The sequence below is a fragment of the Gymnoscopelus braueri genome (genome assembly GCF_963280865.1).
Source record: "Gymnoscopelus braueri genome assembly, chromosome: 4".
NCBI classification, from domain to species: Eukaryota; Metazoa; Chordata; class Actinopteri; order Myctophiformes; family Myctophidae; genus Gymnoscopelus; species Gymnoscopelus braueri.
The window spans coordinates 6,024,402-6,046,901 of record NC_137605.1 but is presented as its reverse complement, the minus strand read 5'-3'; the positions used below and the strand labels follow the sequence as shown (position 1 = coordinate 6,046,901).

Sequence of the window (22,500 nt, the reverse complement as noted above, 5' to 3'; positions counted from 1 at the left end):
CAATGGGGATTCTAATAGAAACTACAGCATTTCTCTTCCTGAAAAGTTAGCATGCTGAAATAAAAGTCATTGTTCTCACATAAAAAATAAAGAAAACAAGCCAATCCTGTTCGAAATGACCAAACCTGTTAGAACATGGGTGTAGTGCTCCTCTTAATACTTGTGTGTGTGTGTGTGTGTGTGTGTTTTCAGGTGGTCGTACAGAATCAATAGCAGTGGGTTCCAGCGACAGAAAGCTCAAAGAACAACCCAGAGTTGTTCTGACGATGTATGTGCCAGCAGAGGAACATCATTTCTGTAAGCTACATCACTCTATTCTCTGTCTCTGTTTACATCATCATTTTGGGGCGGCCATAGCTGAGTGGTTAGTGAGCCCGCCTGGGGAGCCAGAGGACCTGGTGTCCCAGGTATGATTCCAGGCCAGGCCAGCATTGTGTCGATGAGTGTCCCTGAGCAAGACTCTTAACCCTTAATTGCTCCCCGAGCGCCACATATGGCTGCTCACTGCTCCTAGTTGTTCGGATCAGACCCTTCCTCAGCCAGCAGTCAGCCCAGCTCCTTATCCAGACATCAGTCATATCCAACCTTGACTACTGTAACTCGCTCCTTACTGGCCTCCCGGCATGTGCACTTACAGTAAGCCCCTCCAAATGATCCAGAATGCCGCAGCACGCTTGGTCTTCAACCAGCCAAAATGTGCACATGTCTCCCCTCTTCTCTGCTCCCTCCATTGGCTCCCAGTTACTGCCCGCACAGAGTACAAAACACTGACGTCGGCCTACAAAGCAACCAAAGGTATGGCACCCCCATATCTTCAAAGCCTGATCCAACCCTACAACCCCTCCCGCTCACTCAGATCCGCTAACGCAGGGAAGCTGTCAGAACCTTCGCTAAAACATCAGGGACAACGCTCCACACGTCCCAGACTCTTCTCCCCTCTGGCTCCCAAACTGTGGAACGAATTCCCCATTGCAGCTAGAACCACAGGCTCATTCACAATCTTCCGCCATAATCTGAAGACTCACCTCTTCAGACTCCACCTCAGCCCGTAGCACTTGCCGTAGCACTGGCCCTATAGCCTTCACGACCTTGCAGGCTTATGCAAAGGTTAAAATGTAATTTAGATAGCATGTTATGTAGGCAGATGCCAGGTTCATTTGTTGACCTGGACTCCTGTAGTTTCAATGTACAGATTATGTATTATTTGATATTATACTGTTTAGACTGATGATAGGTTCTTGGTTTACCTATGATCCTAGATTGCTATTTCTATGCATTTGATGTATTACCTTTTGTTTACCTTGATTACTGTAAACTGCTCTGGATTAAGAGTGTCTGCTAAATGCCTAAATTGTAATGAATGGGGCTTTACTCTGTCTTTTATGTATTTGTGTCTCATCTTTTCCTTCCATGTCCCTCTGTAGTTAAAGACATTTAACCTGTCTGTCTGTCTGTCTGTCTGTCTGTCTGTCTGTCTGTCTGTCTGTCTGTCTGTCTGTCTGTCTTTCTTTCTTTCTTTCTTTCTTTCTTTCTTTCAGGTGGTCGTACAGAATCGATAGCAGTGGGTTCCAGCGACAGAAAGCTCAAAGAACAACCCAGAGTTGTCATTCAACACACAAAGATTCACTCTGAGCTCATCGCCAAGATGACAAGCACTAATGGAGACAAATGTCCCATGTTGGCAGAGGAAGGTAGTGAATAAACTTAATACTATAAACCTTTAGCCTCCAGTGAGACATCACATTGTGCCTTATTTTATTTATGTGAACTAAATAGTAGAAGTGTTAAACATTTCACCCATTTAATCTTCCTATACTTGGTCCTCACCAATGCTCATTATACAATGGCATAATTTCTGTCTACTCATTGGTGGGCCATGGACAGTTCATAAACCTGCCTACCAGTGACATCATCAATGGGGATTCTAATAGAAACTACAGCATTTCTCTTCCTGGAAAGTTAGCATGCTGAAATAAAAGTCATTGTTCTCACATAAAAGAGAAAACGATAGAAAAAATGCTCCTCGGAGCACAGGTCTCCGCCAGGTCAGGTAGGTTATTGTGGGCCAGCAATGTTCGGAATCAGGATGGAATATAAAAAATCGGACGGAACCATCTTGATCACTTTACTATAGAGATAATGTGTGCTGATTTGCATGATGTTTGGACAAAAGCTGTAGGAGTAATATAAAAAAGAAAAAAATCGGCCTCCTAGTGGCGCTATAATAGGGCAATGTTAAAAGGGTGGCGTTTGTTCTTCACCGTAGTGCGAATGAGCGTGTAAAGTTCCACCGCAATCGGACACTGCGTTCATGATTTGCGTCATTTTGGTAAAAACGGGCCACTCCTGCAAACTTTAGATGTCAATGTTAGCCAATCAGGATGGAATATGAAAAATCATACAGATCCATCTTGATCACATGAATATAGAGATCATGTGTACCAATTTGCGTGAAATTTGGATAAAATCTGAAGGCTTAATCTATTTATTTTTTTTACATAAGTCTGCCTCCTGGTGCCGCTATAAAAGGCTAACGTGAAAAATTCAGGGCAGATGTTTTTCCTTGGCCTCTAGGGAGTATGCGTGCAAAGTTTCACGCAGATCGGTGAAGTTATAGTTAAAAACGCAAATCTGCCTTTTTTAGCGCCACCATGAGGCTGATGAAAATTTTCAAGTGGCATTTCTTCCTCGGCCTAGTGGGAATGTCCGTGTGAAATTTCACGGAAATCGCAAGCTGCGTTCATGATTTGAGGTATTTAGTTTGAAACGGACCAATCCTGCAAACTTTGGAAGCCAACCTTAGCCAGTCAGGATGGAATATGGAAAATCAGACAGATCCGTGTTGATCACATGACTATAGAGATACAGTGTACTGATTTGCGTGATGTTTGGATAAAATCTTTAGGAGTAATATTAAAAAAATGGGTTTTGCACAAATCGGCCTCCTGGTGGCGCTATAACAGGGCCATGTAAAAAAGATTGGGGCAGAGGTTCTGAATTGTTATCCAGGAAGTGTGTGTGCACAGTTTCGCAGCGACCGGGCCAACGGTGCCGGAGATTAGCTGTTCACAGACAGATGGACACACGGACGGACGGACGGACACACGGACGGACAGGGGGTAAAACATACTCTCTCGCCATGCCTTTCGGCCTGGCGGAGACAAAAACAAGCAAATCCTGTTTGAAATGACCAAACCTGCCTACCGATGATGTCGCTGCTAGGCAGGTTTCTAAACTGTCTACAGCCCTCATCTGAAACACAGACAGAAATGGAGCAGACAGAAATGGTGCCATATTATAATGATCATTAGTGGGACCCATTATATGAAGATATGTTAGAACATGGTTGTAGTGCTCCTCTTAATACTTTTTGAACACTTTGTGTGTGTGCGTGCGTGTTTCAGGTGGTCATTCAGAATCAATAGCAGTGGGTTCCAGCGACAGAGAGCTCAAAGAACAACCCAGAGTTGTTCTGACGATGAATGTGCCAGCAGAGGAACAGAATTTCTGTAAGCTACATCACTCTATTCTCTGTCTCTGTTTACATCAATCTCTCTGTCTCTGTTTACATCAAATCTTTCTTCTTATGTCTCTCTCGTGCCTAATTTATACCATACTTCATTATTTAGAAGAAATATGAATGCCCCATGCAGGATCTAACTACAACGCCCTGGTGACTTCAGCTCTCATTCAAGGCACACATTCAAGATGCACATGCCTCCCGGCATGTGCACTTAACTCTCTTATGTATTTTTTGGCCCAGACATGCTATTTTCAAAGGCAGACAATTAATGTCAACGAGGTCGCAATGACCCGTTGAAACCACACATAATAACCCTCAGTGATTAGCAGTCATCAGGGGATCGATCATAATGGAGATGAATATTCTGTGACTGCTTGAAAAAGGTACGAAAACCGAAAAATCGCTGGCAGAGGGCAAACGCGGCCAGAAATAAGTCTGGCAGTGAGAGAGTTAAGACCCTCTAAATCAGGGGTCTTCAACAGGGGGTCCGGGACCCGTAGGGGGTCCTCAGAGCTACTATAGGGGGGCCGCCAAATCTTTGTGCGAGTATAATTTTTTTTACATTAACACCTTTACCGCCGGGCCCGTAGTTCTACGGGCCGTTAAATCCAACGGTTAAGCGCCGAGCCCGTAGTCCTACGGGCTGCGGTCTTTTCGCGCATGCGCGGTCCGGGTGCACTTTCGGAATTTTTTTGATCCACTTCCGTTTCCGGTTTGATGACAGGAAATAGAATTATTTGGGATCCGGTTTCGACGATCACGCCCGCTCCCATTCTACAGACGAAACTGAAACTCAATTCTCTTCCTGTAGTTTTTTCTCCTCGCATTTCACTGTTTAACGTAATCCGCTCTAACTACAGTCATGGAAGTCCGTTTGACACGCGGTCTTCACTGGGAGATACAGGGAGATCTCGCGGATGTAAACAGACCGTTCACGGCTCAATCTTAAGGATTTTAACAAGATCTATGGCGACATGAAAAAAACAAAAAAACAACAAAAACACCTTGGCACTGGTGAGTACATTATGAGATTAACCTCTGGCGGTGGATGTGTTAACCACTTGAACCCTAGCATCCCTATTCTGAGGGGAACATTAGCCAAAAATAGCAGATCTACAAGCTCACGAAGTTAGCCTGGTCCGGACCAGGCTAACTTCACAGCTAAATTGCCATGGTAACTAAGGCAGTATTGCTTCAATTTTCTTTCGTGAAACCGGATCATGGATAAACATATCCAGGTTTACTGGCTAAGTTAATCTGCCGAGCTAACTCAGCTTTCGTGAAACCGATTCCTGGATAATTTAAGCCAGGATAGCCGATTAAACCCGGTTTATCCCTAATCCAGGTTTCGTGAAATAGACCCCTGGTGACTTAGGTTCCAACGGCCAAGAACCTTGGTGTTGTCCTGGACAGTCAGCTCTCATTCAAGAGCCACATCACAGCGGTCACTCGATCCTGTAGGTTTAAACTCTATAACATTCGAAGGATCAGACCCTTCCTCACCCAGCAGTCAGCCCAGCTCCTTATCCAGACATCAGCCATATCAAAACTTGACTTCTGTAACTCGCTCCTTACTGGCCTCCCGGCATGTGCACTTAAGCCCCTTCAAATATTCCAGAATGCCACAGCACGCTTGGTCTTCAACCAGCCAAAATGTGCACATGTCTCCCTACTTCTCCGCTCCCTCAATTGGCTCCCAGTTACTGCCCGCACAGAGTACAAAACACTGACGTTGGCCTACAAAGCAACCAAAGGTATGGCACCCCCATATCTTCAAAGCCTGATCCAACCCTACAACCCCTCCCGCTCACTCAGATCAGCTAACACAGGAAAGCTGTCAGAACCTTCGCTAAAACATCAGGGACAACGCTCCACCCGTCCCAGACTCTTCTCCCCTCTGGCTCCCAAACTGTGGAACGAATTCCCCATTGCAGCTAGAACCACAGGCTCATTCACAATCTTCCGCCATAATCTGAAGACTCACCTCTTCAGACTCCACCTTAGCCCGTAGTACTTGCCGTAGCACTGGCCCTGTAGCCTTCACGACCTTGCAGGCTTATGCAAAGGTTAAAATGTAATTTAGAGAGTATGTTATGTAGGCAGATGCCAGGTTCATTTGTTGACCTGGACTCCTGTAGTTTCAATGTACAGATTATGTATTTTTTTGATATTATACTGTTTAGACTGATGATAGGTTCTTGGTTTACCTATGATCCTAAATTGCTATTTCTATGCATTTGATGTATTACCTTTTGTTTACCTTGATTACTGTAAACCACTCTGGATTAAGAGTGTCTGCTAAATGCCTAAATTGTAATGAATGGGGCTTTACTCTGTCTTTTATGTATTTGTGTCTCATCTTTTCCTTCCATGTCCCTCTGTAGTTAAAGACTGTGTGTGTGTGTGTGTGTGTGTGTGTGTGTGTGTGTGTGTGTGTGTGTGTGTGTGTGTGTGTGTGTGTGTGTGTGTGTGTGTGTGTGTGTGTGTGTGTGTGTGTGTGTGTGTGTGTGTGTGTGTGTGTGTTTGTGTTTCAGGTGGTCGTACAGAATCGATAGCAGTGGGTTCCAGCGACAGAAAGCTCAAAGAACAACCCAGAGTTGTCATTCAACACACAAAGATTCACTCTGAGCTCATCGCCAAGATGACAAGCACTAATGGAGACGAATGTCCCATGTTGGCAGAGGAAGGTAGCGAATAAACTTAATACTATAAATCTTTAGCCTCCAGTGACACATCACATTGTGCCTTATTTTATTTATGTGAACTAAATAAGAGAAGTGTTCTTCACCCATTTAATCTTCCTATAATTGGTCCTCACCAATGCTCATTATACAATTGCATAATTTCTGTCTACTCATTGGTGGGCCATGGACAGTTCATAAACCTGCCTACCAGTGACATCATCAATGGGGATTCTAATAGAAACTACAGCATTTCTCTTCCTGGAAAGTTAGCATGTTGAAATAAAAGTCATTGTTCTCACATAAAAAAGAAGAAAAAAAGCCAATCCTGTTTGAAATGACCAAACCTGCCTACCGATGACGTCACTGCTAGGCAGGTTTCTAAACTGTCTACAGCCCTCATCTGAAACACAGACTGAGTAGACAGAAATGGTGCCATATTATAATGATCATTAGTGGGACCCATTATATGAAGATATGTTAGAACATGGTTGTAGTGCTCCTCTTAATACTTTTTGAACACTTTGTGTGTGTGTGGTTGTGTGTGTGTGTGTGTGTGTGTGTGTGTGTGTGCGCATGTGTGTGCGTGCGTGTTTCAGGTGGTCGTACAGAATCAATAGCGGTGGGTTCCAGCGACAGAGAGCTCAAAGAACAACCCAGAGTTGTTCTGACGATGAATGTGCCAGCAGAGGAACAGAATTTCTGTAAGCTACATCACTCTATTCTCTGTCTCTGTTTACATCAATCTCTCTGTCTCTGTTTACATCAAATCTTTCTTCTTATGTCTCTCTCGTGCCTAATTTATACCATACTTTATTATTTAGAAGAAATGTGAATGCCCCATGCAGGATCTAACTACAGGCGTTGTGAGCTTGTAGATCGGCTATATTTGGCAAAGAGGTATAGAGGTGTAGAGGGAAAAAAGAGGAAAAACACAATTTTATACAATATAGAGGGGGTCCCTGCATCATCTCTCTCTCTCAGCTAGGGGGTCCTTGGCCTGAAAATGTTGAAGACCCCTGGATTAGACGATCATGTAATAATGGTGACAGGCCTAGGCCCATGATGTCACATTAAAGTCCTTATTCAATTCCTTCATTCCAGACCAGTGTGTGGAGTCCAGCCTGCAGCTGAAGATGACTTCTCCGGTTTCTCCGGAGTGTCATGCGGGACGGACCCAGAGACGGAGACGATTACCCCAACACTTCCAGGGCTTTGAGCTGGGTGAGTGAGTGGGTTACCGGAGAGTGGAGGAGACCAGGGATGGGACGCTAATCTTTTATCGTGATAAAAAAAAAAAAACGCTCACAATAATCGTATTATCGCATAGATTTTAATTTCTCGTGAAATTTTCCTCGTGAATAAGTACTTCCTCTTGGCTCACTCGCTCTTCCATCCATTTTCTGATGACTCACCGGTCTGCTGCTCTTTTCATTGAATGTGTTGCAGCTTCCATGAAGGCCGTAGATGGAGCTACAGACCAGCCTCGCGAAGACCTGGATCCACTTTCTCCTCCAGCACAGTCTGCTCTGACATCTGTCTCCATCGACAGCTCTTCAGGTGACTCTCTCTGTCTCTCTCTCTCCTCACTGCAGGCTTTACTCCAAGGCTTATGATAGAAGAAGGTACAGACATCCCACGGGTCAGACGGGACAGGCTCATCGACGCGCATGGGAGGCAAAACTGGAACAGCTAGTGAACAAACACTTTTTCGGAACCTTTGTCAGTTAACCCATTAAGACCTGAAGCCGATTCTACAAATGCCTTCTAAATCCCAACGGTTTTCTGAAAAACCTGTGTTTCTGTATCAGTGATGCTCAAACTTTTTCATGTCAAGAATGATATTTATTTGGCCGCGGACCCCCATCTCAAAATATGTTGTTCCAGGGACCCCCAGAAGCAAAGATTTGAGTTAAAAATGTTCGCTTTAAAATAATATAAATATATTAATTTGCACACATTTTCTCGATTTTTCAAAAAATAGCCAAAGTGTAAAATAATGCTTTTTAGCTCAAATCAGAAAATGACACAGATGCGTCCCAGGTCTTAATGGGTTAATCGGTTCAGGAATATAAAAGACATAATTATCAGAGGTTGTTTTCTAATCATTTGTTTTTCGATGTGCTCACTGCATAATTTTATTGAGGCATCTAAACAGATGCACGCATGCGAAGCGGAAATCTTCGGGTTTTGCGCGGATTTTGGAGTTTTTTCTGTTACTTTATTTCGGTTTTAGGGTTAGGGTTGTTAGGGTTATTTAATTATTTTGGGGGAGCCAGCCCCCCAAACTCCTGAAATGCATAGAAATCTAAATAAAAAAATCTATGAAATTTATATTAATTATATTGAATTATTATATATTAATTATATTATTTATGTATTTATTAACTGTTAATCCATTATGAAGAATTCCGTTTTCCAGATGAGCATAACAACATAAGAGTTATTCTTTAAATGGACACACTATTTAATTATATTGATTAATATATATTAAATAAATGTTTATTTATTAGACTTTAAAAACTCAACATTAATAAACAATCAACCATATTAGTCTACTGAAATAGCCTATACTATGCCCACATCAGCAGCCAATATGTAGGCTGCCAGGGCAGGTAAATAGAAATACTGACATCTTGTTAAAAAACACAACCAGATAAATAAGATGCAATATCCCATACCGAATCGATCTCAGGAGATGTTTTAGTCATGAAGAACTGTGACACTTGTGCTTGGGTCCATTGGGTTCTTATATTTTTGGAATGTTGTTCTCCTGAGGCATGCTGTCTGATGTCAGCCAGTCCACCATGCGTCACAGAAAACATACGCCGAGATACTTTACAGTTTGCTTTGTAAACATCTCCACTGACGCTGTCAAGCCAAGGGTTTGCCTCTTCCCACTCACGTCTGTACTTTTGGAGGCGTTTTCTCTTTAGAGGACGCGGTGTAGAGTCAGTTCAATACGGAACGCGTCTTTTAGTTTCCAATTACGGGACGATTCCGTATTTTACGGGACGGGTGGCAACCCTATTAAATACCTCAATAAATACAGTGTACACGTCGAAAAGCAACATAGCAGAAAACAATGTGTGATAAATTATGTCTTCTTTTATTTTCCTGGACAGATTATTTTACAAAGGTCGCAGTCGTTCAGAAGTAGTGTTTGTTCATTAGCAGGTCGCCCCGGCTCTCATTGACTCCAATGTGTTCCACCAAACTCTGTGCTGCAGTTTGCCTCCCAATGCGACGGAAAGGTTGTCAATCTTGCCGCAGTGCTGCCACCTGTGTGTCCAACCTTATGCACCTTATGTCTGACCTCATGTACATACTGCACCAGCTGAACTATGCTTTGTGTATTATTATTATTCATTATGTCGATATCTATCCTCGACATGTTTCTCCGTTTTCTTTATTTTTTCCTTGCTTGCCCCCCCCCCCTCTCTTTTTTTTTTACTAAGAACAAAACAAGCAGACAATGGAGCTTGCACAAAAACTCTTCTATGTAATTTCGCCCACTTCTTGTAAACCTGCGATGTGACAATAAAAGATGATTCTGATTAGGGGTGGGACGATATATCGATATATCTATATATCGATATATCGCTTTCTCCCGCGATAAATAATCGATATGCTGCCGAAAAATATCGATATTATTTATTATTATTATTTTTAAGTTTGTGATACGTTGTTTTTCCTACTCTGTATTTGTGTAATGATGATTTTGAACCGTTTGGTGCTATTTTATGTGTTTATGAATTGAATACAAGGACTATCGTGATATATCGTTGGTGAATTTTCATGCAATATATCGTGATATCGCAATATATCGATATTTTCAGATATTGTGATATATCGTTGGTGAAATTTCTTGCAATATATATCGAATATCGTGATATCGCAATATATCGAACATCGGCGAATATCGTGATATATATATATTGTTATCGTGGGCCTAATATCGTGATATATATCGTATCGTGAGGTACCCATATCGTCCCACCCCTAATTCTGATTGTGATTCTAAGTCATTAGCCAAGTTACTCCTCCCTTATTGTCCTGTTATTGTGGAGTTACTCATCTCAATTCATCCTAAACTCCCCTGGGGGGTTTCTATTCCTCCATTCCAGACCAGTGTGTGGAGTCCAGACTGCAGGTGAGGATGAACTCTCCGGACCCAGCCAGGGGTTTTTCTGTGAAGGAGGAGGAACCCGAAGACCATCCACACTTCAGTAAGTTGTCAACATGTCTGTCTGCAGGGGTCTTCAACAGGGGGTCTGGGGTCCTCAGAGTTACTACAGGGGGTCTGCCAAATATTTGTGTGATATTTTTTTTTTTTACCTTAAAGGGATTGTAGGCGATTCAGAGATAAACAAAGAAAAAAACTCCAGCAGTTCGTTTCCCCGACCACCAGGGGGTGACGCAGGGAGGACTTCCATAGAGTTAAGGGGACTTCTAAACGGGCCATGCCGAATATAGGTCCGAATGCTTTATTCGGATACAATTCGCGGAACTGCCCGCCCCTGCCGGTTCTCTGAATTTTTATTTTTAAATAGGCTCTTTCATGACAAATTGACCACATATATGAAGTTAAACAACTAAATTCTATCCAAACGCTATCTGAAAAGTAAATTATGTGCCTCAAAAACGAAGTTTGAGAGCGTTTTAAAACCGAAAGTAAAAAGTTCACACGGACGCGCACGGATGCGCACATGCGTGCGTTAATTTACGGCCCGAGACAAACATAAACCGTAGGGAAAATACGATTTCAGAAAGAGGACTGAGTTTCAATGCAGGAAAACACCCCAGCATCATTATATAGTGGCTGATAGAGGGGAAAAAATGCAAAATATATATATATAGATATTTTTCAAATTTAGGCTTAATGTTGCCAACAATCCCTTTAACCACTTGAACCCTAGCATCCTTTTTCTGAGGATAACTTTAGCCAAAAATGGCAGATCTACAAGCTCACAACGCCTCGCGCTGCGAGGCGTTGTGAGCTTGTAGATCGGCTATTTTTATCAAAGAGGTATAGGTGTAGAGGGAAAAAGGAGCAGACCAAGTAAAAAAAGTTTAATCTGAAATGCAATTTTATACAATATAGAGGGTGTCCCTGCTTCATCTCTCTCTCAGCTAGGGGGTCCTTGGCCTGAAAACGTTGAAAACCCCCTGCTCTAAATGATCCAGAACGCTGCAGCACGCTTGGTATTCAACCAGCCAAAAATGTCACATGTCTCCCTACTTCTCCGCTCCCTCCATTGGCTACCAGTTACACCCCCATATCTTCAAAGCCTGATCCAACCCTACAACCCCTCCCGCTCACTCAGATCAGCTAACACCGGGAAGCTGTCGGAACCTTCGCTAAAACATCCGGGACAACGCTCCACGCGTCCCAGACTCTTCTCCCCTCTGGCTCCCAAACCGTGGAACGAATTCCCCATTGCAGCTAGAACCTCAAACTCACTCAAAATCTTTCCCGCCGTAATCTGAAGACTCACCTCTTCAGACGCCACCTTAGCCCGTAGCACTGGCCCTAGCCTTGACGACCTTGCAGGCTTATGCAAAGGTTGAAATTAGGGATGTAACGGTGCCCGGTGTTACCGGTGTGCGGGCACACCACCGAGTACGTTACTTGCACACCGATGGCACCGTTTGGGTTTAAATTATTATTTTTAAAACTTTTTTTTAATAAAAGGATTTTTTTTTTGTGTGGCATTCATGCACGTTCTTGTAAATTACTACGGTTGTTATCAATATTTAGTCGGATATTGGAGAGCACAAACTTCTCCGTCTCCTCCTGCTCGCTGCTTCAACGAGTTAGAGAGTGCAGGGCACAGAGCCACAGCGTATCACGTGATGAGAGTGGGGGGGGAAGGGAGAAAGAATGCATAATGTGCAACAAGTTGCTCATCCTAGAGGCTGTTCAGCACCGTGGGGAATATAGTTACACCATTTCTTAAGCCAGAGAAGGTGAACCAGTAGGTTTTCCTGGCAAAGAATATGTAAGTTAAAGCACTGCAAAGCAAACTAATGCCAATACGTAGCAGCCTATTAGCAGAGAAGATATATTGCATGAAAATTCACCAACGATATATCACGATAGTCCTTGTATTCAATTCATAAACACATAAAATAGCACCAAACGGTTCAAAATCATCATTACACAAATACAGAGTAGGAAAAACAACGTATCACAAACTTAAAAATAATAATAATAAATAATATCGATATTTTTCGGCAGCATATCGATTATTTATCGCGGGAGAAAGCGATATATCGATATATAGATATATCGATATATCGTCCCACCCCTAATCAGAATCATCTTTTATTGTCACATCGCAGGTTTACAAGAAGTGGGCGAAATTACATAGAAGAGTTTTTGTGCAAGCTCCATTGTCTGCTTGTTTTGTTCTTAGTAAAAAAAAAAGAGAGGGGGGGGGGGCAAGCAAGGAAAAAATAAAGAAAACGGAGAAACATGTCGAGGATAGATATCGACATAATGAATAATAATAATACACAAAGCATAGTTCAGCTGGTGCAGTATGTACATGAGGTCAGACATAAGGTGCATAAGGTTGGACACACAGGTGGCAGCACTGCGGCAAGATTGACAACCTTTCCGTCGCATTGGGAGGCAAACTGCAGCACAGAGTTTGGTGGAACACATTGGAGTCAATGAGAGCCGGGGCGACCTGCTAATGAACAAACACTACTTCTGAACGACTGCGACCTTTGTAAAATAATCTGTCCAGGAAAATAAAAGAAGACATAATTTATCACACATTGTTTTCTGCTATGTTGCTTTTCGACGTGTACACTGTATTTATTGAGGTATTTAATAGGGTTGCCACCCGTCCCGTAAAATACGGAATCGTCCCGTAATTGGAAACTAAAAGACGCGTTCCGTATTGAACTGACTCTACACCGCGTCCTCTAAAGAGAAAACGCCTCCAAAAGTACAGACGTGAGTGGGAAGAGGCAAACCCTTGGCTTGACAGCGTCAGTGGAGATGTTTACAAAGCAAACTGTAAAGTATCTCGGCGTATGTTTTCTGTGACGCATGGTGGACTGGCTGACATCAGACAGCATGCCTCAGGAGAACAACATTCCAAAAATATAAGAACCCAATGGACCCAAGCACAAGTGTCACAGTTCTTCATGACTAAAACATCTCCTGAGATCGATTCGGTATGGGATATTGCATCTTATTTATCTGGTTGTGTTTTTTAACAAGATGTCAGTATTTCTATTTACCTGCCCTGGCAGCCTACATATTGGCTGCTGATGTGGGCATAGTATAGGCTATTTCAGTAGACTAATATGGTTGATTGTTTATTAATGTTGAGTTTTTAAAGTCTAATAAATAAACATTTATTTAATATATATTAATCAATATAATTAAATAGTGTGTCCATTTAAAGAATAACTCTTATGTTGTTATGCTCATCTGGAAAACGGAATTCTTCATAATGGATTAACAGTTAATAAATACATAAATAATATAATTAATATATAATAATTCAATATAATTAATATAAATTTCATAGATTTTTTTATTTAGATTTCTATGCATTTCAGGAGTTTGGGGGGCTGGCTCCCCCAAAATAATTAAATAACCCTAACAACCCTAACCCTAAAACCGAAATAAAGTAACAGAAAAAACTCCAAAATCCGCGCAAAACCCGAAGATTTCCGCTTCGCATGCGTGCATCTGTTTAGATGCCTCAATAAAATTATGCAGTGAGCACATCGAAAAACAAATGATTAGAAAACAACCTCTGATAATTATGTCTTTTATATTCCTGAACCGATTAACCCATTAAGACCTGGGACGCATCTGTGTCATTTTCTGATTTGAGCTAAAAAGCATTATTTTACACTTTGGCTATTTTTTGAAAAATCGAGAAAATGTGTGCAAATTAATATATTTATATTATTTTAAAGCGAACATTTTTAACTCAAATCTTTGCTTCTGGGGGTCCCTGGAACAACATATTTTGAGATGGGGGTCCGCGGCCAAATAAATATCATTCTTGACATGAAAAAGTTTGAGCATCACTGATACAGAAACACAGGTTTTTCAGAAAACCGTTGGGATTTAGAAGGCATTTGTAGAATCGGCTTCAGGTCTTAATGGGTTAACTGACAAAGGTTCCGAAAAAGTGTTTGTTCACTAGCTGTTCCAGTTTTGCCTCCCATGCGCGTCGATGAGCCTGTCCCGTCTGACCCGTGGGATGTCTGTACCTTCTTCTATCATAAGCCTTGGAGTAAAGCCTGCAGTGAGGAGAGAGAGAGACAGAGAGAGTCACCTGAAGAGCTGTCGATGGAGACAGATGTCAGAGCAGACTGTGCTGGAGGAGAAAGTGGATCCAGGTCTTCGCGAGGCTGGTCTGTAGCTCCATCTACGGCCTTCATGGAAGCTGCAACACATTCAATGAAAAGAGCAGCAGACCGGTGAGTCATCAGAAAATGGATGGAAGAGCGAGTGAGCCAAGAGGAAGTACTTATTCACGAGGAAAATTTCACGAGAAATTAAAATCTATGCGATAATACGATTATTGTGAGCGTTTTTTTTTTTTTATCACGATAAAAGATTAGCGTCCCATCCCTGGTCTCCTCCACTCTCCGGTAACCCACTCACTCACCCAGCTCAAAGCCCTGGAAGTGTTGGGGTAATCGTCTCCGTCTCTGGGTCCGTCCCGCATGACACTCCGGAGAAACCGGAGAAGTCATCTTCAGCTGCAGGCTGGACTCCACACACTGGTCTGGAATGAAGGAATTGAATAAGGACTTTAATGTGACATCATGGGCCTAGGCCTGTCACCATTATTACATGATCGTCTAATCCAGGGGTCTTCAACATTTTCAGGCCAAGGACCCCCTAGCTGAGAGAGAGAGATGATGCAGGGACCCCCTCTATATTGTATAAAATTGTGTTTTTCCTCTTTTTTCCCTCTACACCTCTATACCTCTTTGCCAAATATAGCCGATCTACAAGCTCACAACGCCTGTAGTTAGATCCTGCATGGGGCATTCACATTTCTTCTAAATAATAAAGTATGGTATAAATTAGGCACGAGAGAGACATAAGAAGAAAGATTTGATGTAAACAGAGACAGAGAGATTGATGTAAACAGAGACAGAGAATAGAGTGATGTAGCTTACAGAAATTCTGTTCCTCTGCTGGCACATTCATCGTCAGAACAACTCTGGGTTGTTCTTTGAGCTCTCTGTCGCTGGAACCCACCGCTATTGATTCTGTACGACCACCTGAAACACGCACGCACACACATGCGCACACACACACACACACACACACACACACACACAACCACACACACACAAAGTGTTCAAAAAGTATTAAGAGGAGCACTACAACCATGTTCTAACATATCTTCATATAATGGGTCCCACTAATGATCATTATAATATGGCACCATTTCTGTCTACTCAGTCTGTGTTTCAGATGAGGGCTGTAGACAGTTTAGAAACCTGCCTAGCAGTGACGTCATCGGTAGGCAGGTTTGGTCATTTCAAACAGGATTGGCTTTTTTTCTTCTTTTTTATGTGAGAACAATGACTTTTATTTCAACATGCTAACTTTCCAGGAAGAGAAATGCTGTAGTTTCTATTAGAATCCCCATTGATGATGTCACTGGTAGGCAGGTTTATGAACTGTCCATGGCCCACCAATGAGTAGACAGAAATTATGCAATTGTATAATGAGCATTGGTGAGGACCAATTATAGGAAGATTAAATGGGTGAAGAACACTTCTCTTATTTAGTTCACATAAATAAAATAAGGCACAATGTGATGTGTCACTGGAGGCTAAAGATTTATAGTATTAAGTTTATTCGCTACCTTCCTCTGCCAACATGGGACATTCGTCTCCATTAGTGCTTGTCATCTTGGCGATGAGCTCAGAGTGAATCTTTGTGTGTTGAATGACAACTCTGGGTTGTTCTTTGAGCTTTCTGTCGCTGGAACCCACTGCTATCGATTCTGTACGACCACCTGAAACACAAACACACACACACACACACACACACACACACACACACACACACACACACACACACACACACACACACACACACACACACACACACACACACACACACACACACACACACACACACACACACACACACACACACACACACACACACACAGTCTTTAACTACAGAGGGACATGGAAGGAAAAGATGAGACACAAATACATAAAAGACAGAGTAAAGCCCCATTCATTACAATTTAGGCATTTAGCAGACACTCTTAATCCAGAGTGGTTTACAGTAATCAAGGTAAACAAAAGGTAATACATCAAATGCATAGAAATAGCAATTTAGGATCATAGGTAAACCAAGAACCTATCATCAGTCTAAACAGTATAATATCAAAAAAATACATAATCTGTACATTGAAACTACAGGAGTCCAGGTCAACAAATGAACCTGGCATCTGCCTACATAACATACTCTCTAAATTACATTTTAACCTTTGCATAAGCCTGCAAGGTCGTGAAGGCTACAGGGCCAGTGCTACGGCAAGTACTACGGGCTAAGGTGGAGTCTGAAGAGGTGAGTCTTCAGATTATGGCGGAAGATTGTGAATGAGCCTGTGGTTCTAGCTGCAATGGGGAATTCGTTCCACAGTTTGGGAGCCAGAGGGGAGAAGAGTCTGGGACGGGTGGAGCGTTGTCCCTGATGTTTTAGCGAAGGTTCTGACAGCTTTCCTGTGTTAGCTGATCTGAGTGAGCGGGAGGGGTTGTAGGGTTGGATCAGGCTTTGAAGATATGGGGGTGCCATACCTTTGGTTGCTTTGTAGGCCAACGTCAGTGTTTTGTACTCTGTGCGGGCAGTAACTGGGAGCCAATTGAGGGAGCGGAGAAGTAGGGAGACATGTGCACATTTTGGCTGGTTGAAGACCAAGCGTGCTGTGGCATTCTGGAATATTTGAAGGGGCTTAAGTGCACATGCCGGGAGGCCAGTAAGGAGCGAGTTACAGAAGTCAAGTTTTGATATGGCTGATGTCTGGATAAGGAGCTGGGCTGACTGCTGGGTGAGGAAGGGTCTGATCCTTCGAATGTTATAGAGTTTAAACCTACAGGATCGAGTGACCGCTGTGATGTGGCTCTTGAATGAGAGCTGACTGTCCAGGACAACACCAAGGTTCTTGGCCGTTGGAACCTAAGTCACCAGGGGTCTATTTCACGAAACCTGGATTAGGGATAAACCGGGTTTAATCGGCTATCCTGGCTTAAATTATCCAGGAATCGGTTTCACGAAAGCTGAGTTAGCTCGGCAGATTAACTTAGCCAGTAAACCTGGATATGTTTATCCATGATCCGGTTTCACGAAAGAAAATTGAAGCAATACTGCCTTAGTTACCATGGCAATTTAGCTGTGAAGTTAGCCTGGTCCGGACCAGGCTAACTTCGTGAGCTTGTAGATCTGCTATTTTTGGCTAATGTTCCCCTCAGAATAGGGATGCTAGGGTTCAAGTGGTTAACACATCCACCGCCAGAGGTTAATCTCATAATGTACTCACCAGTGCCAAGGTGTTTTTGTTGTTTTTTTGTTTTTTTCATGTCGCCATAGATCTTGTTAAAATCCTTAAGATTGAGCCGTGAACGGTCTGTTTACATCCGCGAGATCTCCCTGTATCTCCCAGTGAAGACCGCGTGTCAAACGGACTTCCATGACTGTAGTTAGAGCGGATTACGTTAAACAGTGAAATGCGAGGAGAAAAAACTACAGGAAGAGAATTGAGTTTCAGTTTCGTCTGTAGAATGGGAGCGGGCGTGATCGTCGAAACCGGATCCCAAATAATTCTATTTCCTGTCATCAAACCGGAAACGGAAGTGGATCAAAAAAATTCCGAAAGTGCACCCGGACCGCGCATGCGCGAAAAGACCGCAGCCCGTAGGACTACGGGCTCGGCGCTTAACCGTTGGATTTAACGGCCCGTAGAACTACGGGCCCGGCGGTAAAGGTGTTAATGTAAAAAAAATTATACTCGCACAAAGATTTGGCGGCCCCCCTATAGTAGCTCTGAGGACCCCCTACGGGTCCCGGACCCCCTGTTGAAGACCCCTGATTTAGAGGGTCTTAACTCTCTCACTGCCAGACTTATTTCTGGCCGCGTTTGCCCTCTGCCAGCGATTTTTCGGTTTTCGTACCTTTTTCAAGCAGTCACAGAATATTCATCTCCATTATGATCGATCCCCTGATGACTGCTAATCACTGAGGGTTATTATGTGTGGTTTCAACGGGTCATTGCGACCTCGTTGACATTAATTGTCTGCCTTTGAAAATAGCATGTCTGGGCCAAAAAATACATAAGAGAGTTAAGTGCACATGCCGGGAGGCATGTGCATCTTGAATGTGTGCCTTGAATGAGAGCTGAAGTCACCAGGGCGTTGTAGTTAGATCCTGCATGGGGCATTCATATTTCTTCTAAATAATGAAGTATGGTATAAATTAGGCACGAGAGAGACATAAGAAGAAAGATTTGATGTAAACAGAGACAGAGAGATTGATGTAAACAGAGACAGAGAATAGAGTGATGTAGCTTACAGAAATTCTGTTCCTCTGCTGGCACATTCATCGTCAGAACAACTCTGGGTTGTTCTTTGAGCTCTCTGTCGCTGGAACCCACTGCTATTGATTCTGAATGACCACCTGAAACACGCACGCACACACACAAAGTGTTCAAAAAGTATTAAGAGGAGCACTACAACCATGTTCTAACATATCTTCATATAATGGGTCCCACTAATGATCATTATAATATGGCACCATTTCTGTCTGCTCCATTTCTGTCTGTGTTTCAGATGAGGGCTGTAGACAGTTTAGAAACCTGCCTAGCAGCGACATCATCGGTAGGCAGGTTTGGTCATTTCAAACAGGATTTGCTTGTTTTTGTCTCCGCCAGGCCGAAAGGCATGGCGAGAGAGTATGTTTTACCCCCTGTCCGTCCGTGTGTCCGTCCGTCCGTCCGTGTGTCCATCTGTCTGTGAACAGCTAATCTCCGGCACCGTTGGCCCGGTCGCTGCGAAACTGTGCACACACACTTCCTGGATAACAATTCAGAACCTCTGCCCCAATCTTTTTTACATGGCCCTGTTATAGCGCCACCAGGAGGCCGATTTGTGCAAAACCCATTTTTTTAATATTACTCCTAAAGATTTTATCCAAACATCACGCAAATCAGTACACTGTATCTCTATAGTCATGTGATCAACACGGATCTGTCTGATTTTCCATATTCCATCCTGACTGGCTAAGGTTGGCTTCCAAAGTTTGCAGGATTGGTCCGTTTCAAACTAAATACCTCAAATCATGAACGCAGCTTGCGATTTCCGTGAAATTTCACACGGACATTCCCACTAGGCCGAGGAAGAAATGCCACTTGAAAATTTTCATCAGCCTCATGGTGGCGCTAAAAAAGGCAGATTTGCGTTTTTAACTATAACTTCACCGATCTGCGTGAAACTTTGCACGCATACTCCCTAGAGGCCAAGGAAAAACATCTGCCCTGAATTTTTCACGTTAGCCTTTTATAGCGGCACCAGGAGGCAGACTTATGTAAAAAAAATAAATAGATTAAGCCTTCAGATTTTATCCAAATTTCACGCAAATTGGTACACATGATCTCTATATTCATGTGATCAAGATGGATCTGTATGATTTTTCATATTCCATCCTGATTGGCTAACATTGACATCTAAAGTTTGCAGGAGTGGCCCGTTTTTACCAAAATGACGCAAATCATGAACGCAGTGTCCGATTGCGGTGGAACTTTACACGCTCATTCGCACTACGGTGAAGAACAAACGCCACCCTTTTAACATTGCCCTATTATAGCGCCACTAGGAGGCCGATTTTTTTCTTTTTTATATTACTCCTACAGCTTTTGTCCAAACATCATGCAAATCAGCACACATTATCTCTATAGTAAAGTGATCAAGATGGTTCCGTCCGATTTTTTATATTCCATCCTGATTCCGAACATTGCTGGCCCACAATAACCTACCTGACCTGGCGGAGACCTGTGCTCCGAGGAGCATTTTTTCTATCGTTTTCTCTTTTATGTGAGAACAATGACTTTTATTTCAGCATGCTAACTTTCCAGGAAGAGAAATGCTGTAGTTTCTATTAGAATCCCCATTGATGATGTCACTGGTAGGCAGGTTTATGAACTGTCCATGGCCCACCAATGAGTAGACAGAAATTATGCCATTGTATAATGAGCATTGGTGAGGACCAAGTATAGGAAGATTAAATGGGTGAAATGTTTAACACTTCTACTATTTAGTTCACATAAATAAAATAAGGCACAATGTGATGTCTCACTGGAGGCTAAAGGTTTATAGTATTAAGTTTATTCACTACCTTCCTCTGCCAACATGGGACATTTGTCTCCATTAGTGCTTGTCATCTTGGCGATGAGCTCAGAGTGAATCTTTGTGTGTTGAATGACAACTCTGGGTTGTTCTTTGAGCTTTCTGTCGCTGGAACCCACTGCTATCGATTCTGTACGACCACCTGAAAGAAAGAAAGAAAGAAAGAAAGAAAGAAAGACAGACAGACAGACAGACAGACAGACAGACAGACAGACAGACAGACAGACAGACAGACAGACAGACAGACAGACAGACAGACAGACAGACAGACAGACAGGTTAAATGTCTTTAACTACAGAGGGACATGGAAGGAAAAGATGAGACACAAATACATAAAAGACAGAGTAAAGCCCCATTCATTACAATTTAGGCATTTAGCAGACACTCTTAATCCAGAGCAGTTTACAGTAATCAAGGTAAACAAAAGGTAATACATCAAATGCATAGAAATAGCAATCTAGGATCATAGGTAAACCAAGAACCTATCATCAGTCTAAACAGTATAATATCAAATAATACATAATCTGTACATTGAAACTACAGGAGTCCAGGTCAACAAATGAACCTGGCATCTGCCTACATAACATGCTATCTAAATTACATTTTAACCTTTGCATAAGCCTGCAAGGTCGTGAAGGCTATAGGGCCAGTGCTACGGCAAGTGCTACGGGCTGAGGTGGAGTCTGAAGAGGTGAGTCTTCAGATTATGGCGGAAGATTGTGAATGAGCCTGTGGTTCTAGCTGCAATGGGGAATTCGTTCCACAGTTTGGGAGCCAGAGGGGAGAAGAGTCTGGGACGTGTGGAGCGTTGTCCCTGATGTTTTAGCGAAGGTTCTGACAGCTTCCCTGCGTTAGCGGATCTGAGTGAGCGGGAGGGGTTGTAGGGTTGGATCAGGCTTTGAAGATATGGGGGTGCCATACCTTTGGTTGCTTTGTAGGCCGACGTCAGTGTTTTGTACTCTGTGCGGGCAGTAACTGGGAGCCAATGGAGGGAGCAGAGAAGAGGGGAGACATGTGCACATTTTGGCTGGTTGAAGACCAAGCGTGCTGCGGCATTCTGGATCATTTGGAGGGGCTTACTGTAAGTGCACATGCCGGGAGGCCAGTAAGGAGCGAGTTACAGTAGTCAAGGTTGGATATGACTGATGTCTGGATAAGGAGCTGGGCTGACTGCTGGCTGAGGAAGGGTCTGATCCGAACAACTAGGAGCAGTGAGCAGCCATATGTGGCGCTCGGGGAGCAATTAAGGGTTAAGAGTCTTGCTCAGGGACACTCATCGACACAATGCTGGCCTGGCCTGGAATCATACCTGGGACACCAGGTCCTCTGGCTCCCCAGGCGGGCTCACTAACCACTCAGCTATGGCCGCCCCAAAATGATGATGTAAACAGAGACAGAGAATAGAGTGATGTAGCTTACAGAAATGATGTTCCTCTGCTGGCACATACATCGTCAGAACAACTCTGGGTTGTTCTTTGAGCTTTCTGTCGCTGGAACCCACTGCTATTGATTCTGTACGACCACCTGAAAACACACACACACACACACACACACAAGTATTAAGAGGAGCACTACACCCATGTTCTAACAGGTTTGGTCATTTCGAACAGGATTGGCTTGTTTTCTTTATTTTTTATGTGAGAACAATGACTTTTATTTCAGCATGCTAACTTTTCAGGAAGAGAAATGCTGTAGTTTCTATTAGAATCCCCATTGATGATGTCACTGGTAGGCACGTTTATGAACTGTCCATGGCCCACCAATGAGTAGACAGAAATGATGCCATCTTATAATTAGCATTGGTGAGGACCAAGTATAGGCTGATTTAACAGGGGTGAAGAACACTTCTCTTATTTAGTTAAGGGGATATTTCACTTTAAAAAA

At 43.0% G+C, this 22,500-nt stretch overlaps 2 protein-coding genes across 2 annotated transcripts in view; one reads left to right on the top strand and one right to left on the bottom strand.

Annotated features, from left to right (window-relative positions):
• The window catches only part of LOC308083928 (uncharacterized protein), a 68,765-nt gene that overhangs the window by 2,183 nt on the left and 44,082 nt on the right, over positions 1–22,500 (top strand). The window contains exons 3-7 of the mRNA XM_080426349.1: positions 193–297; positions 1,539–1,691; positions 3,405–3,509; positions 6,058–6,210; positions 6,804–6,908. Of these exons, the coding sequence (XP_080282475.1) occupies positions 193–297; positions 1,539–1,691; positions 3,405–3,509; positions 6,058–6,210; positions 6,804–6,908 (621 nt within the window). The remainder of the gene's footprint in view (positions 1–192; positions 298–1,538; positions 1,692–3,404; positions 3,510–6,057; positions 6,211–6,803; positions 6,909–22,500) is intronic.
• On the bottom strand, positions 10,315–22,136 carry LOC308084466 (uncharacterized protein; the record flags this gene model as incomplete). Its single annotated transcript, XM_080427131.1, has 8 exons — positions 22,036–22,136; positions 20,606–20,758; positions 18,788–18,892; positions 16,071–16,223; positions 15,373–15,477; positions 14,853–14,972; positions 14,517–14,627; positions 10,315–10,394 (listed from the first exon to the last, which is right to left on the bottom strand). The coding sequence occupies exons 1-8, from the start codon at positions 22,064–22,066 to the stop codon at positions 10,315–10,317; spliced, it is 858 nt and encodes a 285-aa protein (XP_080283257.1). The 5' UTR covers positions 22,067–22,136.